The 22,857-nt window shown below is 43.5% G+C and overlaps 1 protein-coding gene across 14 annotated transcripts in view; it reads left to right on the plus strand.

Moving 5' to 3' along the window:
• The window catches only part of auts2a (activator of transcription and developmental regulator AUTS2 a), a 316,198-nt gene that overhangs the window by 132,062 nt on the left and 161,279 nt on the right, over nucleotides 1-22,857 (plus strand). For all 14 annotated transcript variants that reach the window (XM_039618431.1, XM_039618433.1, XM_039618432.1 and 11 more), the window contains one exon: nucleotides 5,171-5,272. In XM_039618431.1, coding sequence (XP_039474365.1) covers nucleotides 5,171-5,272 — 102 coding nt within the window. The remainder of the gene's footprint in view (nucleotides 1-5,170; nucleotides 5,273-22,857) is intronic.

Genomic DNA, 22,857 nt, shown 5'->3' on the forward strand with positions numbered 1-22,857 from the left:
TGACAGCCATGGGCGAACGGCAGGGGTTTTGATGATGTGATGCCCGTGCTTTACAGATAAAACGTGGAATTAAAGGTTTTTCATCCGGCTGTACGTGTCGATCTTTTGCCACACATGGAGCTAACGGTAAACAAATCTGGGGCAATGGAAGCCGAGCACTGATGCCCAGTGACAGGCTATAAAGCAAGGGTGGCAGAAAGGGTTATGGCTGATGTGGGCGCCAGGCGGGGCTGCTGTCTGTGGCAGTTAAAGCAGCTGGGCCTCAGAGCCAAGCACAGGGTCGGAGCCAGGCCACGCTGGTGGGCTGGCCTCCACAGCTGACGTAGGAGCCCCAGTGAACGCCCAGCTGTTATTTTCACATAAGTCTTGTCAGATAAACCCAGCTGTGAGTTAAAGAGACCCAGCAGTTTCCAACTGCTGCTGTCGACCAGCCCAAGGTGGTTTTACTAGATGGGCTCACTGTGAGGCTGATGTGACGCACAGGCCGGTCGGGGCATAATTAGCCATGCTTAATGTGGTTTAACGTTCAGAAATGGTGCATCCTAAGGCTGCAGTCACGTCGAGAGGAATTTCTTCAAGTTGTTCATGTTAACTGCTGAGTCGTGAAGCTCCCAGCCCTTTAATAGCCTCAGTATATAGACCTCTGAAGGTAGCATAAAGGAGATATTCAAAGTGTAGTCAGTGCGAACCGAGGGATTTGACAGTGCTGCAGGAAATAGACAATTTATTATCAGCAACAGAGCCTAGGTAGTGGATTATCTATAAAACATTCATGGTTCTCCCTCAGTGGCAAGGAGCCATAAAACTTCCCAAATGAGGGACTTGTTAATTTACTTGTTAAAGCAAATTAAAAATTTATAAGCGCTTTTAGGTAAATGAGATCCTCTTTCATTGCTGCCCTAGTGGGATTCTCCCTGCCAGATCCTGCGAGGACAGGTTAGCTGTTGTGAAAGCCGCAGAAGAACAATAAAAGCCGTTAAATTGTTCCAGGTTTTATTACCGCCGAGCTCTCCAGCTGCTGTTGTGCGTAACTAAGGGAAACCAGGAGCTGATGGCTACAGAATTCCACTGAGGCCAGTAGAAAAGCGCTCTGTCTATTTTTCTTTTTTGTGGGATAAGAGATGGGGGTGGGGGGCGGAGTTGCCAGGGCAGGTCAGCTGTGTGTGGGTCTGTTTAAAAAGGCCTTTGTGGTTAGAAATGTTAGCAGGCCTACTTTTGTGCTTGATTGCATTGAGTCTGTAGTGCAGCCCTTGAGAATAGGTCAATACACTTGTAAAATTCCACTATGGCAATGGTGAGCACTTTTCAGTAAGTGAGAAAATAATTGACTCCACATGTTCAAGACAGTGTTGTAATAGCTGTTTTAGTGTTTCAGGGTAACCGTGTTAAATGAGACATTTCAGCCTTGTGCCGAGAATCTGCATCATTTTCGTTCAACACTATAACCTCACTGTCGGCTTTGGGATGTTCAGTGTTGATTTGGTCTATCAACTTTGAGATTTGCATCATTGAGACAAAGATCTTTGTTTTCAGTGGGCAGCTGAACATAAGCAGCGCTAATTTTATTATTTATCTATTTCAAACATGTTATGAAAAAGGAGATCTTTCATCTATCCCTTAGGATTTAACATTGGCAGGGCTGGTGAGGCAAAGTTTTCACAACTGTCGGTTTTATTAATTCAACACTCAGAAATGTAAATTGCACTAATTCTGTCGCAGTTAGCTAGGTGGCGAGCTCAAAGTGAAGAACTGTCAAGCTAACTAGTGAGTCGTCAGTAAAATGATCTAGCCAGTTGAGATAACTTAACCAGCTTTGTTCATTTAACACAGACACGTTAATCTCTGTGTATTTTAAAACTGGAATGTAAATGTCTGCTAACGTACTTATGCTTGAACAAGTCTTATCAAACAATGGAGTCAGTCGGGGAGGGTGAACACGGGGGAAAAGAATCAAGATAACAAGACAGTGTGGTAGTAAAACTAAATACAGCTCACAAGAGACGAGGACTACCAAAATACAACAGGAAACAGCCAGACAGTAACCTGACAACAAAACACTACAGAGACTAGACTAATACGAGAACAAGTGAAACTGGAAACAGAATAACAAATATGACATAATTTCTTAATCGGAGAAATATGAGAATAATCAACAATAACAAATCTCAGCCTACAATAATAATTCAAACTAATGTTGATGAATACCAGTGAAAAGTAAAATCACACTTAAATATAAGATCATTCTGAACAGTTATAAATTGCTCTTCACTGGTTTGTCATACTTGGAACAAGAACTGAAGCTGTTAGTTTAACATTTTATTAAGTAATTGATTCAATTGTGGTACAAAGGTTTGTGTAGTGATATTTTGTGTGTCTTTATAAATGAATGCTACATGGGGCGGTTTAGATATATTAGAATTGGTGCTAGTGTTGCTGTAGCATCAGTAGTTATACAATCACACGCTCATATATCAAATTAAAACCTGATGACAAGTCGTGCCTGTTTATCTCTGTAACCCCGTATTAAACTTTCACTAGGTCGTGTGCAAAACTCAGACATTAACGACTCGTTGTAATTATTCAGTCACCAGTGAACAGATAAGGTGTGGCTATAACAATTTAAATAGGTCCTTAAGTAGAAACACCATTACACTTGAATTTCTTTCTGTGTATGTACCAAATATAAAATAATATATCATAACCTGCAGGCTAAACCACGCTGAGTTATTGCTGATTGAAAACAGTTGTTGATTCTCTCCTCCAGTAAATTCAGTCTGGTAAAAGAGACGAGGATGAAAAAACTTTCTCCCCTAACACAGAACAGATTGGAGGAAAACAAGACCTCACTGGGTGGAAATTAATGGCAGATGCGCTTACTAGTAGTTTAAATGTTTCATTAGATGCTAATGTCTTGCTGTGTCTTTAATTGTTGTGAAATTAGCCTCTGGAATATTAATACCATCTGTTTGTGATCTTCCTGCAGGGCCACTTCTAAAACCCAGACTGAGCAGATACAGTAAGGTCATTAAATACATGCGTCCATATGCCTCAACCTGCGTCTTAATTAATGCCTTTCGTTACTGCGTGTCGGTACGGCGCACCTGTCTGGGCGTCTGCGTGTGTGCTTCTCCTGTTTAGGTCGCATTAAATGCAGCGTAGCACACTGGTCTTCATTGCAGAAGGCTTAAAAGTGACGCTAACTTTAAAAGCCTGTAAACCGCATAGAAAATGTAACAAGTGGGAGTGATCAGATCAACACAGACTGGGTCACAGAGACAGCCTCTGCACCCACACACACATGCACACATGCACACACACGCACACACACACACACGCACACACACGCACGCGCACACACACACACGCACACACACACACACACACACACACACGCGTAGATTTATCATCAGACAGCAGGTCATTAAATTTCAGCCTCACTGTTTGATGGCACTGACCACCACTATTCCCTCCATTTGCTTAAGACATCCATTAATCACACCATAAAAAGAAATGAATCCATCATCAGAAGCTCAAAGAGGGGAGCGCAGATGGAAAAAAACACAATTCTCTGAAGTAATTTAAGGGAGCTCAGGGGGAAATTAAAGGGAACAAGCTGAGGGATACGTTTTCAAATAGCTGTGTAATCAGGACCTGAGCTAGTAATAGCCCTGAAAGATGAGCCGCTTTTTTTAATGTCTTTATTAGATATGTTCTGCAGACATTACGCAGTTAAATTTGTGTAAGATTTCTGATTTCATGGAGTACTTTCTCTCTGACGAGCCAGAATACAGATGGTGCGATTATGTGGAGCCTTATATGGACTCTGCAGTAAAGATACCACGTTGATTGATAAAAGACAAATCAGCAGTTCTACTTTGTCTGTGTGTGTGTGTGTGTGTGTACTGTCAGCAGGGATGTTATAGGTCAGCGTGTTTTGATGAAGGAGCTGTGGACTGGGGCATAAACAACATCCTCCGTCCTTTTTTCAAGGATCAGTCCACAGGCCAGGCTCGATGAGAGATTATTCTCCTTTTCTCTGCAAAAACATGTCGAGTCCCCTCAGAGTAGGTGGCATTTCCAGAAAAACGAGAGAAAATGCGCCCTGTGCTTTGTGAGAATAGAATGTAATTAGCGCTATCACGGTGCAGGGCACTGCTTTGCATGCGCGTGAGCACGGGCCGACATATAGACTCATCCTTACGGCCCGTCAGGCATTCCCAGCGCTGAGACTCTTATCACGTTCAGCACTCTGGTGAATCCACTTGCCTTCTACCCATCATGCAATTCTCCTAAGGAATAGGATTCTTTTCACACAGCTAATGGCTACCAGAAAAGGGAACATTTTCATTTTAATTACGCGTTCAGCTCGAGGGTTCGTTCGGTATTCCCACACCTTGTGCCCTTTCATCACGCTAAACGATGGCCGATCCTGAAAGGAGAATACTGAAGGAGAGCTTTAAAAAAGAAGCGCATACTGTTTCTATGTCAGCTCCCTCTTGTGTCCCAATCTTATAGTCCGATTCCTGTACAGTATGTGGGGCACGGCTCTCTGCTTTTCCCATCAGGTGGCAGAACAACTATTTACAAAGCCAGCTTTTTATTGGCTTTGAAAGGAAACCTGCGGCATCTGTCTCGTCTCGGAGAAGTAGCACGGACATCAGTCGCAGGCTCGAGCAGAGAATGTAGACCCCAGCTTCTCCCACTTAGCTTTGTCTCCCAGGAGTCTTTTATTGTTCTCCAGATTTTGAAGGATTCGCACGCTCACAGATTGCCACGTTGTCCTCTTTATTCTTGTCGTTTTGCTGCATCTTGAACAGAGTGTCTAGAGGATGACACTTGCTGAGCTCCTGCTGCCTCAGCATGTGGTGTCTGCTCGGGAAGGACGGTGGCTCCATTTGAAGGTTCTGGAGGGGTCTTTGTCCCTGTTCTCTATTTCGTGGGCTGAGAGGAGTTTCATACTGTGAGATCAGATGGTGTCTATCTTTGGCAAGTGGAGTGATGGCTACGAGTAGGCTCAGAAACATGACAGATTTAGAGAGACAGCACTGCAGCTCCTGCCAGTTCTCACATATTTCTGGACCAGTTTCTGTGGGATGCCTATCCATGCGCAGCTCTAAAGTGCACGTTAACACTCTGTGTATTAACCCTTGTTCTCTTTGTGTTCTTGTAGCTGAAGCCAGGGCAGAACAACTGTAAGGACAGCGACAGTGAGAGTGTAAGCGAAGAGTCCAAGCCTTCCATCAGGAGCAGCTCCAGAGACAGACTGACAGACGTAAGATCACCATAACTAACACACCTGCTGCTTGGCGGCTGTTACATATCATTATAGTATAACATGTTTACTGCATATATGCAGATGGCCTGGTCATTTAATAAAATAATCAGGATTACAAGAACATATTAAAAAGGCATTATAGTCATAAGCAGTTGATCTGAGATGTAAAGCTAAGATCTAAATTCCTGCCAGTCTTACAAAATGTTTCTGGTTACTGATAATATTTAAAATAACTGTTTAAACAGATTAAACTCAGCAGTTCAGCCAAAGACAAACTGTTTATTGCCTTAAAATGCTTACGTGTAAAGTGAAAGCTATGCCTGCAGTTTCAGTTTATTTCATTACACGTGCACTTTCAGAGAACTGGACTGTATTACTGTAAAGCCGGTTCATGTTGCAATAGCAGCAGGCTTACAGCTGAAATTTATATTGCGATGAACCAGCATTTTTCACCCAAACTAAAGGTAAGTTATTATTGGGTTTAGTCGGTCTTGACTGATCCAGATTGCACCTCAGAAAAGCACTTTGTGATTCTTCTTAAGCACCCAAGTCCACTCTCTGTTTGCATTCTGCTGTGAAACAAACACACTTACTCTGACATGTTGTTGATGATTAATGCACCAAAATAGCTCCATATTCATTGTGTACGAGCTGGAGGCAAGTATAACCTGACAAAAGGACGAGCAGCCGTGTGTCCCTTCGCCCTGCGACATATTCCGAGATGTAAAGCGAGCAGACTCGTGGGACCTCGCTGCCAGACACCCACCCCTGCTCTTTGATTTGTGTGGAGAATCTACAGCAAAGCGATCAGATATGTGGCCATAATTAAAGCTGTCAGTAGGGAGGCGAGCTCGTCTTTGAGAAAGACATGGCCGAACGACTGAAGCAAAACTGATTCTGCGTGTAGCTTTACAGTGCTTGACTGGGCATGAAATGAAATAAGTAATTTGATGTTGACAACAGAAACTGAAATGATATCTGCTGATTTCTGTCTGCACTGTAGTGACAGTGCTGCAGAGTGACGGGACACATTTTGCTTAAACAATGGAGGTTTTAAATCTGCTAACCTGAGATCCGTACGACTGACACGATGTTAGCTTCATCGTGACCTCCAGTAACCTCATGCTACACCACAGGTTTGAAACAAGAACGTAGGATAAAAGTCAGTTTAGTTCATATACAAGTTCTGATTTAATCAAAGATGTTTTCCTGTTGTCACACAGAATGCTATGAATCGGTTTATCATGGTATCATGCATGTTGTTGCATAAAGAAAAAAGTTGGCACAACTGATGTCACTGACCAGATTTTAATAAAAGGGCAGGAATCTAGGTAACGCTTTATAATACAGCCTGCAACTAAGGCTGTGATTCCTCTGTAATTAAATGGAATTTCGACACGTTTAATTTGAAATGACAAATATGTAAAGGTAGAAACACCAGAATGAGGCTTTAACAGGTCAGGTTTTTACAGGAAACAGTGAAATAATTAAACTGTAACTAAATTTAAGTGCTGCATAATTAACTTGATGTTGTGTCTAATTTCAAGGTAATTTTTCAGAAAAACAATATTACATCATAAATGTGTAAACATGCGTGGCTCAGGCCGTATTATAGAGTGGAATAATCTGTCCTTTTTACATAGCTGTTCAATGTGTAGTATGCTGACGTCCATGATGGATATCCTAATATTCAACTGTTCTTTTATTTGACCAGTGTAAATGTGATAACGACTGTTTCTCACCAACTTACAATAAAAATAAATACCATCAAAATGTGATCTTATAAAGATGGAGCCACTTCTTTTCTTTCATCATCGCTGTTCAAACATCACTTTCAAAAGGAGCGCACAAAACTGAGAAGTTAGGAAAGACTAAGCTGTTCCATAATATGGCCTGCCCCCCCCCCACCATGGCAGAAGATATGTACTACTTGAAAGTACTTATGCAATACTTAAAGTTTATTACAGACTAAAATTATCTTGTACTATAGTCATTTTTCCCTGTGAAAGTCCTGATTTGTTACCTCCTTATTCTAGTTTACCTACATTTAAGTATTTGTATGTAAACATAATCATATTGTAATTTCACATAAATGATGGAGATTCCATTTAATTACAGAGTCATAAATCACTGTCGATCTGTCTCGACTTCAGTGAGTAAACACTTTCCTCCGTTCAGACTCCATCACTGCGATGACACGCACTGCACACTGTTGGGGTCCACCTTTGTTTTTCAGCGACTTCTAAGAGCCTACAAAAGATTGCATTTATTTAAATTGCATTTAGATATATGAAACAAGCCCTTGAAGTAAATATCATGAGAGGTATTAGCTTATATGTGCATTTCATTGGAACTAAATTAAAAATGATGTTCCCAGTTTGTTTGTTGTTGCATCTTCTCATGTAGGAACCATGTGCTTAGCTGCAGCGCTGGTTCCCCCTGCTATCACAGGAGACTGAGCGTGTCCCAGACGATGTGCTGAAAGCTGGGCTGCATAAAGACCCCACGTCACTTTAGTCACACAACAGGGTCTTCACCTCCTGTCCCCACATGCTTCTTCAGACTTTTGCCTTAGTGACATTATTTGAGTGGGTCATGGTAGAATGATTTCAAATGGTAAATTTACTTGTTAATGTTATTAAAAGTTACTAGTAAAGCTACATGCCTGCAGCTCGCTCCGTGTGTCCGTGCTACAGAAGTCCGTGTATGAAATGTAGCACCGCACACTGAATCGGGACTGCTCGTGCAGTCCAGCTGCACAGAGGCTCCGTTGCAATGTGAAAACAAAGACAAAGCATCTAAGTCACTCATTAGTATCAGGGAGCAGTGTGAGACATGAGCTAGCTTTGACCCCAACTGTTCATTAGACCAACAGTTCGCTAATGATATTTGCTGTAGCACTCCCTTCCCCTCACGGAGGGACTTCGCTCCGATGAAGCAGATGAACCGAGTTTGCCGACCTGGCGCTGGCTGGCAGGGAGATCGAGGCCAGAGGAGGTCAGGCCTGGCAGCCTTTACTCTCCCGCTCGCCTTCCCTCCTCACTCCATCCTGCCAGCTCATTAAGGCCTACAAATGGCACATCAGCTCGGCCGTGTTTGCCTCAGCCCCAAACCCCAGCTAAATTGGCAGGCTTAGCTGCGTTTGCTCTGAAGCTCCGGGTTCCCTTTTGGGTTTGTTTGAAGCCGACATGGCAGCTAACCCCCACATCCCCCGCCGCACCCCACCCCTTCAGTCTGGGTGGCAGGCATTCAGGCAGGCAGCAGTCCTGAGCAGAGGGAGTTTGCTGGATCGGGGAGGGCAGGGAGCTCTGGATGAATCACTCCCGTTTAGTCTCTGCGGCAAGGGGTGAAATGCCATCATTACCCGGCTGCCTATCAAATAAATTGGCAATTACGGGCCTGGGATTGCGAGTAAACAGCATGTTACTCCTTTTTTTTCCCACCCAAGGCTCTTGATGAGAGGCGGGTGCAGTAGAGAGGAGTTGCACAGTACTGGGTCAGAGCCCGCCAGTCAGCATTAGCCAGCTTGATGAGAGACACAAGAGGGAGACTGTAATGAATGCACCCCTATATCTCAGTGGCCATTTTTATAGTCAGCCAAGCTTCCTGTTGTGTCCCGCATCAGCTGCCTTTCTTAGAGAATTCTGTCTGTCACATTGTAACAGAGGCAGTGCACTCCAGCCCTTTGGATACCTTTACCCTATGTTGGTGTAATATAGGGCAGTGATTTGTGTATGTTGTAATGCTGACAGCGTCCGTGCTCGTTTTTCTGACTGAAATGAAAATGTGAAAAATTGTGGGTTCTCAAACCCCGCCCCTCTCCGACTTGAAGGTTTTCTTTAAGTGAGCTCTTTGAAAGTTGTTTTTAATGAAACATCTGGAAGTGATATTGTTAAAAGTCAAGCACACAGTCTCCCTGTGCTTTTGAAGCGGTTTCAGTCCAAACATAGCTGAAGTCTCTCTTACAGCTAGTAAAACTGAACTCCGTTATTACTGGCTCTCCGACGAAAACGCGGCGGCCTGTTCGGAATCCCGTGTGCATGTGGTGAAACCATTTCAAATGCTCAAATTACAGCTTTTGGAAACCGATCAATGTCATAAAGCGTACTTGTTGTTGTAAAGATCACTATTCTGATTAGATTTGCTGAAGCGTACCAGGACTGCACATCGTGTGTTGTCCTTGACCCTGCAGTGAGGCCTTTTCCGTTTCAGACCAAGTTAACTGCTTATGTAATGCGACCGGACCAGTCTGTCCGTCCCACCTCCTCAGTACATTCTCCAATTATTTCCTGACACTCTGATGTAAATGAGGTCACAGTCCCCCTACATGTCCAGATATGCTGGCCAATTTGCTCCAACACAGAACTTGTAATTGCTTGCATCAATTATCTGTCTCTCTTTCTGCTGCTCGATAATTTGAAATGTTTCTTATTAGAGACGAGCGTTTAGATATGGAAGTTGGAATGTTGTACCTATAATTAGCTCATTATCCTGGGATCGTACTCCGAGGCTTCAGCGTGTGCATGGTGATGCTGTGAAATGCAGTGCAGGGACCTTTTCGACTCTTTCATGCTTTTCTTACAGGCACTGTGTTTGCTGTAATCCAGAATGTGAAGAACAGCAACAGAACAGATCTAACGGTACATTGGGCGCCGCTAGGAAAACACACTCGTAAAAAGACGGAACGGTATCTCCGCACATCCGCCACATTTATATGGACAAAAAGAAAATATTCCAGGACTTTTTAAATGACTTGGCAGATGCACGAGAGATGTTTTACCGTTAAATATCATCTGCTTCAATGGTCATAACGATAATATGAAATAGAAGCTTTTAACAGGAGTGCTGTTCAGGCCATCTGGGTTTAAATACATAGGTGTCTTCATGTCCACAGTCAGAGCCTCCAACCTTATTTTTCTTTTTTTGTCGGGTTTGTTGGCTCAAACGCAGCTTGGCAGACGGTTTAGACATCACCCGATTTGTCTTCTTCTACATCAACCTGATAGGCTCTCTCCCAGGAAGTGCTCTTCCCTTTGTTGTTCTTTCTTCTCATTGCCTTCAGCCAAGTCACGCGGGCAGATTATGACACTTTGTGACGTTGCAGTCTGGCAAAATTATGATGCGCCTCCATTGCCCTGCCAATTCCCGGCAGCCGAATGTCCGTCAGGGACCAGTGAGAGGTGCGTCTGGACGGCTTGTCTCTGCGAGTGCTGAGGGCACAACAGCCTCTCTGCCTACATTCACAAGAGTTTAGCTCTGCCACATCTCCTCTTAAGAAATATAATTCGAATGAGAGATGCACAATGGTGCGTCGCTCATTGTCTGAGCAGCCCTCGGGTGGAGAATACACGGCGCTTTGATAATGCTTTACTACTCCCAGAGGCCCCGACAGAAAAATCAGAGAAACATTGTGACCTTTGCTGTAAACATATTACTGTAAAACCAGCAAAGTAAGACGCTTTAATTGCTGAAAGTGATACGGAGAGATGTCGGTGTGGTAACAAACTGTTGGCTTATCCTGACTGAATGCAGTCTTTCACTGCTGGGGATGATAAATCTATTCTCATGGAAGATTAATGGACTGGAGAAGTGGTGTTGAATGTCATTGTTGAAGGTTGAAAGTATCGAGCGCCTGAATCCTATCCATATGTTTTCAGGAATGACATAAATAGGCTCAGCCGGAATCCATTTTGACTTATCAAGCTTAAACCAGTGCCAGCGCCATGCGATACTTGCCAAGTATTCAGGCTCTGAGGCTTCCAATAACAAATCCTATTCCACATAATTTGAACTGAAATTGGCTATGGCTATGCGCTGCCACCCTGTTTTTGCTTTTGCAGTGCATCCCGCTGCTCTCGGCTACATATTACTTCCGCATTCCCTGCAACCCGACCCTGTAGCCCCAATTTTTTATGTCATCCCCAGCTCTGGTGAGGGAGTCTCTCCTCTCTTTGTTCCAGCCTTTTCAGTGCGGAGGCTGTTCCGGTGGGGTAAGTTGAATAAGTGAAGCCCGGAGGAATCTCTACAAAGGTCTCACTCTGATTGGATGCATGCAGAGCCCAAGGAGAGAGCGCCGGTTGCCATAGCAATGAGAGCAATGTAGGAACTGGCTGCATGAAGGAGAAAAAAGGGAAGTGGTGCTTTCTTTTGTGATGGGAGGTCTTCATCGACTGGCATTCCTTTTTATAAGCACACACTGGCCAACGCGCATGTAAACACAAATATGCAAAGGCTCACAAACAGCACTACATGCACCTTTTTTACCCCCCACCCAAGGAGAAGCTGAGCAAGAGTGCGTATTTGAATCACAGTGGCCTGGTAGGGGTGTGCTCGCACCCAAGCTGGGAACCAGAGAAAACACAATCAAACGCACTGGGAGTCCAAGACCATCTCTCCCTCAGAAACACCGTTACTGCCCATTCATTGCTCATCACTTACCTCCTCTGTGCCAGCAAGGCTCATCATAACACCTTTAAACAAAGACGTGATGAAAGTACCTCTTTATTTTTCTGTACCGCTTCGTGTGCAGCTTTAGATCAGCGGCCCCCCACCACGGACCGGTTTATGTCTGACAGTATTTTCACGGACTGGCCTTTAAGGTGTCGCGGATAAATGCAACAAAATAAAACCAGTACTGGTACCAAAAAAAAGATTTATTCATAACAGACCCAGGGAAACCGAGTTAACGATTAAAAACGATAAAAAATAATGAAAAAAATCCTGAAAACCATAAATTTCACACCCGAGCCTGAACACTCGCGGCCTGGTACCAAACGACTCAAGGTACCGGGTCGTGGCCCGGGGGTTGGGGACCGCTGCTTTAGATGAATTCAATTAAACCACTCAAAGTTCTTCAGTGGGCAAATTGGGAATCCTGTATAGACATAGACCTGCTGAGGTCCGCCATATCTGAGGGCTAAACTGAATGTAAATATACCCGGGGAGGCCCCAGCAAACAAAACTGTGGCTGATCGGAAATGGGAATAACTGGAAGACGAACTGGGTGGGGAAGCGGGGAGGGTGGTGCAGTAAATGGTCACATGGTGGATTCATACGGGAGTCTCGTATTAGCTCTGTGGTGTAAGTTTACCTGACACCTACATTTTCTTTTTCTTATCTGTACAGTTTATTAAAACTCAGTTTATATACTGACTGTACTCGTGATGATGCTTTCATGTGTTATCATTCTTTAAAGAAGTGACTTTGAAAACAATAATAAACGACGTACAGGTTGGGAATGCTACACCTGTGCAGTATTGCCTCTGTGCTTGTTGGTTCATAACCTGGGTTTTGCTTTATACTGGTGAAAGTTATGTTTGATAAGTTTGTGTTTAGTAACAGTGGTTTATGTGAATACGCAGAGACAAACAAAGAAAAGGGTTAAACGACTCGGAGAATAACAGATCAACGACTGTTGGAAGGAAAAACACTTACATGAAATGCTTCTTCTCATCAAAAGACTCTTTTTCAATCAAATGATATGAATGAATTCTCTGGTTTCCAGTTTCAGAACTTTATTCTGATGAACGGTGCAAACACGGCTTTGTAAAGCCATTTTCTGTACAGGGATGTTGTCAACAGTTATTTCGGTGGTTGTGCCTGTTACGTACAGTGGAAAACGTATCATTTAAAAAAACTTCGCTACTTACATGATCAAAAATACTTCAAAATACTGGAGAAGTGTTTCAGAGCACAGAATGGCGGCGCACCATCTGAAAGCATCTTGCTAATATAGTGTTTTGCATGAGCCCGTGTTTTTCTTCGCAGCAGGATGAGCATTGCAATACTGCGGGTGTCAGAGCCACGCTTCATCCCGTGTGCCGGAGAAGGGTTTGTTCTCTTATTGAAGACCTCTGTGACTGACAGCGCGACTGTCAGACATTGGATGTCACTCCACATCTACCCCTAAAGCTAGTGCAATTTCCCTTAAACCACAAAACAACAGTGCCATCAACAAATAAGCAAATAGATGCTGTAGATAGATGGACAGACACATATATGTACCAAGGAAGGCACCAAGACAGCGCCTCTGGAATTACAGTTGGAGAAGATTATTCCAGAGACATTATTTCCCTCAAGTCGTGGGCTTAAGTCAAATTTGGAAGAGAAATGAAATTGCCAGCAGTGAAAAACCAGACTAGGTAGGAGTTCATGAGTAGAGAAATAACATTTTCATTTGTTTCTGCCCCAGTGGGAGACGAGCAGCCTTTCAGTAAATAGAGACAGCTATGAGAAATGATTTTTTTGGTCGGTGGGATATTGTTTTAACGTGCACTTATCCATCTGCAATCTAGATGTCAGGCCCCAGGAATCCGCAGAATGGCCATTCTACTGTTGTCTTTATGACACGCAAGTGCTGGCCTCGTCTCGCCTCCAATTGTCTCCCTTAGTGTCCCATTTCCACTGTAGATTTGGTCTCATATGTGGTCTTTTTTTAAAGCCCGCTTTGTTAAGAACGACCAGCTGATGCTTCTCTTTGGAATTCTGACTTTTTTTATGGAGTTTTGCTGTGAATTGAAATGAAAAATCCAATCCTGGCTTCTCAGATGGTCATCTCTCTGTGCCCAGCCTGGATATTGTGAGTGTAGCTACAGCATTGTTATTTTTCCCCTGCAATAATAATCAAAAAGCATGCTGCATTTTTACCAAGATTGGCAGAAAGCGCTGCTTTTAGCAGTCGTTCCTCTTTGTTTGTGTCTTGTGTGTGTTGTTGTCCAGTTTGCCTGAGGTTGCGATATGTCACCCTCTGCTCTGCCTTTGTTGTTCTTGTCACATGCATTTACACTTTGACTATAACTTCATATCTTTCTTTTCATAATTGCAGTAAAGTGATTTCTTCCCCAACTGCATAGATGCACTTGGAAAAATGGCCACGCTGTGTTATCTTGTTTCTAAGAGATTTTCAGCGGATTATTATGGGATTACTTCCACTTTGATAAACTGCAGCTGTCAACTTTTGTTACCTGTCTGATCAGTGAATATGTTTCCATATTCTACGACTCTCCATTGTAGTTATTTATATGGTGCATTACAATCTGAGATTAATTTGCAGAAGAAAAGCTTTGATCCACAGCTGTCAGCAGTGATGTACTCCCAGGTGGTTACGTCTCCGTCCTGTCGTGCACTGTCAGCACTACATAAAGGACTCGTCACATGGCACATTCTGATTATTATTGATATTGAAAGTGGAATTGAATAAATGTGTGCAGTAATAAGATTAGGGTTTCCCAAGAGGCACGTGTCCCCTGCTGCATTTGTTCCTGAAGAGGCTTGGCGATCGTTTTCAGAGGCTTGTTTTTCATTCAAGCAAATTTCCATTTCTGACAGCACAGTACCTGCATCGAAAACCCCCAGAAAGAATGAAACTAACATGGTTGGCCGTCTTAAATGGAACAACAGTGATCTAACTGTGAAGAAGGGTGAAACTGCACTGGAGCTATTTGTTTTGCATAATCAGAATTTTGCTCCATGTTGCTTTGCATATGCAATATCTGTCAATCCTGCCATGACACATTACAGAGCCATGTCCTCCAGAGCAGTATGAGAAATGTGTCTCCATCTTCTTTTCCACATTAACTGCTGCGATTAGCCCTCATGGAAGAATTTGTAAAATAATATAAGGACCAGGGTCTGTGTCTTCATTTTGTAAAGTGTAGTAAGCGTTACTGTTAGTAAGCTTACTCTGCTTAAAGTTTATGATCGTAAGAGACGATATCGTCATGTCACAACGTTACATGTTCAGCAAAAAGCTTTAAGCAGTGCGCTTGCATATGAAATGACGTGTGCACACCGTGCATGTGTAAAATCTCTGGTAAACTAATTAGACAATCTGGCTCTGACTTGTTCGAAAGGAGTCACATCAGCTGTGTTTGGGTAGCAGTGAGGTCATAGGGCAGTGAATGGGCGCGTAGTACAGGGGATTGGATGGGATTAACCTTGGCCTGCCCCTTTGGCCCCGGGCCCAGGCGGCCCAGGAAGAGTGGAATTAGCCAAGCCAGGCAGGGCCATCTGATTCCAAGCCCTCATCCAATTACTGCCTTATCTCTCGGCCAAATGAGATCAATGCATGGAGGGCCAGGAGACCTGGCAGCCTGGTGAAGGTGCGATAATCAGTAGTAGGGAGCATGGCACTTAACTCCCTTGTGTCCCTGAAAGAGCCAGAGCGTGTGTTCGCAGCACCATCACTGCCATTAGTTCTTGGTGCCTGCTGGTGCCTGACCTACACTTTGCATAAGGACAACCTGGTGTGGTGCATTTAGGCTTCTTGGCTTTTTGCATTCGAGTGCTGCACTTAGGGAGGTGAACGATGTGCATAATTACAGTTTTGCCTCTTATCCTCGGTGAATCTACTCTGCAGATTACGCTGGCTAAAAGGTGCTGGTAGAGAGGAGGAAAGATGCATAATTGCTTTTTACATGTACGCCATATAAAAGGCACTTTTAAGCCTTTTACTCTGGACTAATAAAGTCCACTGTTATTTCTTCTGTCAATTAGTTTGGAAAACAAATGTTTGACGTTTGGTGGTGTAATTATAAAAAGAATTAACCTGTTGTGCGTGCCATAAAAGCAGGCAATTTTGCTCCGCGCCAGCGCTTCTTGAGATGAAGTTGCATTCAGCTGAATGAGATTCTCCAGTAGTTTCATTTCATTAATTGTTTTCTTGTGTTCTTATTGATGTCTCCTTATTCAATAATGGTAAAATAGTGTTTGTAGACACCAAACCTCATGTCATGTTTTCCTTTAAAGCTGCACAACAAGAAGCAGATCCGCATGGAGAGGGCAGATTTTCTTTAAAAAATATATCATCGAAATGAAAGTTTTGGCCGAGTCTTTATATGATCTAAAGCTCTTTATATTTATTTCTGGTACTTTTGCCATGCTAGTGATTGTATTGCACCACTGGTGTGTCCCATAGCCATCTGGAGGACCATTCTGTGCTCACAATATGGCCGGTGAGGGAGCCATTCTGGTGAATTTATGTTTGACTGTTTCTTCTCATGCTTGTGTTCTGGGCACGCATATCCATTGGAGAGCAATAGGTAGCTCTGAAAGAGTGCCTGTCCTCAGCTGCGGCCCTGCGATTGTACATCTGTATCTGCCCTGCAGACCTCCTCCTCCCACCTGTCCCCGACTGCGTCTACTCTCTTCAGCCCAGTTGAATTAAAGTCCTCTTAAATTCTCCGCAGCAGGCCAGCCGCAGAGGGAAAGCTGGCATCACAGGGGCCCTCTGACAATCAGCACCCGGCTAGAACGCACTAATGAGCGCTGGGAGGAGACAGACAGTGTTGGCGGACTGCATAAAGGCAGCGGCGGCGGTGGCGGGGGGTGTTAGGGAGGGAGGCGGCGGGGCTGGGATGGGTCCGGCACAGCCCTGACTAGATTAGCTTCCAGGGGGCAGAGCTGCAGTCAGTTTTGGAAAATATCACAGCCCATTAGTTAGGAGCAATGAAATGGAGTCAACTTCTGGGACTCCATTAGGCACGCTGCGCTTAGGCAGACAGCGTCCCTCGGTGTGATGTTGCTATTCTGGAAGGATTGAGCACAGAGATATAATTGGACTGGGGAAATCAAGCAAGTTTCAGTAGTCCTGGTGGGGCTCTCAGACAGAAAATGAGAACACAGGCCTTTGTATTTTCTCTCCCTGTTAGCTTTGCAGGGTTTTGAAAAACACGAGTGAAAAGGCAGCCAGTGTGCTCTTTCCTCTCTGCCTATGTCCTCCACTCTCTCTGTCTGCACCCTCCTTCTGGTTTGCTTATTGGATTTTACCATCTGCTTTAAATTCATTTTTTTCTTTATTCCAGGCTCCAGCTCCGGCTAACCCTAAGCTAAACAATATGCATTTATTCATCCGTGCTTTTCTCTAAGCATTGATGAGGCTGAGGATTGTGCTTGATAATAAACATGGCTTAGTCTAACACAGGCTGCTTGCTAAGCCTCACAAGGCTGTTTACTGGAGATCAGCGCCAGCTAACTCCATTAGTTTGGAGCATACAATAGCACTGCCCAAGCATATTTTCGTTCTTCCCTGATGTGACCTCCTTCTGCATAGCTAGCTGACATTTTGGTTCTTTAGGCAGAACTCAGATGTAGATGGAGCAGACAGGCCTCAGTGCTTCAGGTAATTGATGTGCAGTTTTTAGCACCATCCTGGGAGATTTCCATCCCTCCAATTTCTAGTGGGCATGCATCACTTGGTTTGCCCAGAACGCTTGATAAACTCTGTCCTAAATAAAGGACATTTTGCCAATTCTCCAAGTTAATATACTTCACAGTCGCAGTCCATCGTGTTCTTCTCGTGCCTTCGGTTTAGTGGCGGGTGAATAATGAGATTCTGATGGTGTCCTACTGTTTGCTGCCTCGTAACAGTGTAACAGTAACACGGTGGCCAGTGCGTTAATGCTGTGAGGACCCCGATGTCGAATAATAACACGTACATGCGGATTTTTGAAAAACACCAATTTTTCTATGTGTTTGCGCCTTTTGTCCACACGTAACCGGCGTTTGGGTCACTGAAACCTGAGATATTTAAAAACTCCTGCCAGGGTGTTTTTGCGTTTAGGTGTGGACGAGGAAAACGGAGATTTAGTCACGCAACGTCAAAGGTGTGCAGCGTTTTTGACGTCACGCTGGGCGCCACATTGCACGAGATTAATTTCTACAATAAAAAATACTGTTGCTGTTAATCTGACTGCAGTTTTTACACAGTTACTGTCTGCATTTACAAAGACAGAGGCGTCAGAGTGAACTTCTCCATTCAACACAGACGCTCTCACAGCCCAAATCCCAACGTCGGTTTTGAATACATTTACTTTTTTTAATTAAATGTATGTAAGCTGTATGCGTTTTGTTCATTCCTAAGTTGTGAGTCTGCACCAACCAAAATACTGTTTTTAGTTATTAACATTTGAAATATCTGCCTTTCCAGAAAAACACAAACTTTTCAGAAGTGCTTCAGGTTTTGTGAGGGTACAAACCCTGTTTAGTCTTTGCCTCCCAGGCTTCTAGACCTCTGAGTGGCCAACATCTCGTCTTTAGTGTTCACATGTGGACGGGATTTTTTTTAAAACGGAAAATCTCCATTTTCAAAAACACCCGTGGACGTGTGGACGTAGAATATGACTGTTAAGCCTTTAATCAGGTGCCTTCGTGCCTCGACTTTGAAGGGATCGATAGATAAGATCTGTCCATTTAGTCTAACTGGTTTTGTGATTGATGAGCACAACTAAAGGTCACAGGGAGACATTCATTAAAACAAGCTTGTTGTTTCTTCTTTGATTGTTTAAAGTGGAGTCGTGGCCTTCAGCTCTGAGAAGCTGAAGCATGATAACATATGATTCACCGTGATAGTCCTTGCCAGAAGGACTGTGCTGCATCTTTTTGCCTCAGCTCTTTGTCCTTTTCTCTTCGCAGACTATATGCCCAAAGCAGGAGAGTGTTGACATTTGTGCACCTCTTGGGAACACATCACTGTGAATGTTATCAGCACCTTAAAGACAGCCCTCAGCCCCCTAGTAGGTGCTTTCAGCCGGTACCTCAAAGGGCACACCCAGCCTCAACCTTCCACCCCTGACCTGTCTGGCAGCGTAAAGAAAGAGCACCTAACAGCTTCTTTGATGGTTAAGGAGGGTTGTAAAGAATGGGTGAAATGGAGGGTAAAAAGGGTGCCCGCCATTTGAAATGTCTCCACTGAGATCTAATCAGGTTACAGCGGCTGTGCCCCTTTTAAAGTAGCAACACGACATTACTGCTGGCAGCCTCTCTGGAGTCCAGACCTCACAGGGCTTCTTATGTCAGCCCCCTTCTCCCTGAATGAGTAACCCTCTGGAACATATCATCCACCTCAGTCCGAGCTCTGGATTTATTCCCCCCCACAAAGCCGCCTTGACAGGTTTGTTATCTGTTCACCCGGTCGGCAAGCCCTGGAGAGTCGCGGCACTGGCAGTTAGGAAAGGGGAATGCTGCGGGAGAAGCAGGGCAAGTAAATGTCAAGTGAACCGCCAGAGATGGATATTATAGCTTCTGGGGACCGCAGAGAGAGCGGGGGAGGGATCTTTCCTGTATGTTTTGCCGTCTACCTCTGTAGGTGGCAGTCTGTGCTGAATTTGCTTTTCAGTTCCCAGACAGAGCCCTTCTTTTATGTGCAGGATACAGCGATGCTGCACACCACATATATCACCACGAATAAGGTGATAACAAATGCTCAAAAGCAAAATACTGTGAGCATGGAGAAGTTGCATGACCATCTGTTCACGACCATGTTTTAACCACATTAGTTGTTATTGTTAAAAAGAGGGAGCGGGATGCATCTGATGAGCGATTGTGTCCAACTACAGCTCTATTTTAACATCCGTCTGATCAGCTTTTGCCGTCACACTGTGACTCGTTTTGACCAGGGAGAGAGCTGGGTCAGAGGATGCATCGCTTTTATTAGCTCGATGAATAAACGTGGAGACGTCGGTCTCATCAGCTCTGTGGCTGTTGTGTAGTGCATTATTTAAGTTCTAACAATGAACCAAAAAGAAAAAAAGAAATGCTCATTTTTACTCATCTGGCAGTGACTCTAATTTGAAATAGAAACAATAAGTATAAAAATGTATAAAGTGTGATATAAAGCTGCACTCCTGTATTCAGACACATGTTCCAAAGATGTTCTGTTGAGGTTTTTTTCATTCGCTGTTGTTATTAAAAACAAAAATTCTGTTCCTGTGACTCACATCCCCTCCAACTACCCAAACTTGATTTCATAATAAAAACCAGAACGCTCTCTCTAAAGCGACTGGTGTGAAAAGTGTGTAAAATGACATTCATAATCAGTTTAACTCCAGACATCTGACGCACAGACAGCAGTCTTATTCCATGAGTGTGGAATCGTGAGGTTCTGTGTGGGTGTCGTGCTGCTCGGAGACGCCAACAATCAAACATTTTATATATGAAAAATAGCTGTCAAGATGTAAGCTACTTTCTGCTGTTTTAATATATATATGTGACTAAAATAACACAACGTGCAGCCTAAGCTAACAGTCAGCGGTAAAACTTTTAATAATAAGAGGCTGAAATCTGAATTCCCATCATCCACAGAGGGTTCGTTACACCCAGCATTCCTGCATCTCATTTGGATTTTCTTTGTTTATTTATTTATTTTTTCTGCCTGTGGATGATGTTTGTCAACATGCTAAGCAGCTCCAGGTTTCTAACTAAAATGATAAATGTCAGCTTTATTTATGTTTGTGTCACAATAGATTCACAGAAATAAGATAAACTGCACCTCTGGATTTGGAATATTGTGCACTGCATATTTCTTTACAACTCTAACCTTTGAGCTCTCCATGCTCTCTGGAGGTTTTCCAATTCATTTTCAGTTCAGCGATCATGTTCACAGAAATGCTTAAGTCACTTAACAGTGACCCGTGAATCATTAAAGCATAATCAAAGCACCTAAAGACTACCTGAGATGTTCATCTAGTCCTCCGGCTGATCCAACTCCTGTTTGCCGAAGCCTCATCAGAAGAGGAACCTCTTGTCAAACGAGATGGACTCATGAACATGGAAATGTACGATGAGATTTGGATCCACCATCTGGAAAGCATCTGATTGGCAACAGCTTAAAGATCCCAAACCCACTGCACTAAAAGCATACCTGGGTAGAAAGAGGAGCACTATTATTCACAGACCTCCACATTATTGGAGCCGTATGGAATCATCTTGACCGAGTACAGAACAAAAGCTGGTCAACATCTGAAAACAGCTTTGAGATCTGCTTTTAGAGAACGATTCCTGAAGAGTTCAGGCAGTCATGTATCCATGTTTCTCAGTTTCTCAAATTAACAGCTTATCGTTCAATTGCAGAAATGACACAATGACAATTATTGACTGAAATAGGACTGACATGACCCCAACTTTTTATACACCCACCCAACAAATTAGGAAAGAGTCTCATTTTGTAACGAATAAATCAAACAAAACAATGATCAGTAATTTAAGGCTCTGGGGGGGGGCAGAAGTGCGAAAAGTCCTGTTTCATGTTGGGAATTGTTACCAAAACAAAATTCCAAGATTCACTGTTTGTGCCTTAAGTTCATGAATTGCATTTAGTAAAGTCGCAGTGACATACAGGCCTCCAGGTATGCTGCTGTGTGAGAACAGATGAACTTAACATTTAACTTTCCCTTTTGTGGCGTCTCTGTTAATATGTGCACTTTCACCAGTTCTCCTATCGAGCTGGCCATCTTTGTATTGCTTGTTTGTCATATATCTCAGCAGGGGGAACAAAGCCCGTTAGTCTCCCACACTGATGGTGTTCAAATGTACCTGCAATACTGCACATCGCTCTAATTTTCTTCCTCTTAAATGCAAAGCCATTTGGGACATTTTGCCGTTTTGTTTCACCAGTAAGGACGTCTTTGTGTATTTACTGCCTGTCTTCTTGATTCCAACAAAGCCTGATGTTTAACATATTATCTTGCAGAATCTTTTATTTTGATGAACTTACTCAGGAATAAAAATTGTCACAACCTTTCCACCTTCCTGGTGTTCTGCTGCCAGATGACCTGAGCTGATCTAAAGCCTCAGCGTTGTATTCTTCTGCTTGTGTTTGTGATGAGTTTGTTATGTCTCACATATTCCCACATTTAATCTTGAAGTGTTAGTTTTCTGATCCTTTTGTGCTCAAAGAGGAGAATAGGATCTAAATTGTGAGATAATTTCTCTGGCCTTAATTGCATGGCTCCAGCGTAAGCTTTGCAGCTCCCACCAATCCTTTTAGAACTACTTAAATGTTCCGCTTGGATGTGGATTAGTGGATAATGGGCCCAGCAGCAGGCCAGGTACAAGCTATTGAAGTGTTCCTGAGATAGCCTTGGCGGGCCCTTGGGGTGGAGGGGGAGGGTTCATTGTTGGTGTGACAGTTTGGCTGAGTGGATTACATGCAGTTTAGGGACTGTATTGGATTGGGGCTGTGCCCAATTATCCTCTTGGATTGGATTGCAAGTGAGTAACCTCCTATCCCAATTTCCAGTGCACCAGGTGAAGCCTATAGGATCCTGCTGCTGCACATTCTCAGAAACCATTAAGCCAGTGAGCCCAAACATAAAGTAGTCATGTTCACAGCAGGATGTGATAGTAAAAAGTCTTGTCCCCACTATACCTCGTCTCCAAACTGCAAAGCCCAACGTAGATTCATGGAGTGGAAAACTACTTTTCCTACCTATCGCTGTGTTTTGCCCATAGAACACTTTGGCCACTAAATTTGACCGGCACAGAATCCAGAACATATTTAACTGTTTGAAAGAGAAACCTGCTTGAAGGTAGTATTACAGTCACAGCAGAAACAGTTTTATAAGCTCTGTGAAGAAACATATCATTAGGTTAATCTGGCTGCACCAACAGAAGTCAAGACATTCAGGACAGATCATCGTTATTGTGCGACTTTTTGTTGGAAGAATTAAACAATAAGGCTCATCACATCTGACAGCAATATTCAGCTTAGCTTCTTTTACTGTACTAATAACGTCAATAACCAAACAGTTATGAGTCTGCCTACGTCTTTCACTCCAGATCTTCTGTTGCATATAATAAAATCACAC

Source organism: Oreochromis aureus, linkage group 10 (assembly GCF_013358895.1).
Source record: "Oreochromis aureus strain Israel breed Guangdong linkage group 10, ZZ_aureus, whole genome shotgun sequence".
Classification (NCBI taxonomy): domain Eukaryota; kingdom Metazoa; phylum Chordata; class Actinopteri; order Cichliformes; family Cichlidae; genus Oreochromis; species Oreochromis aureus.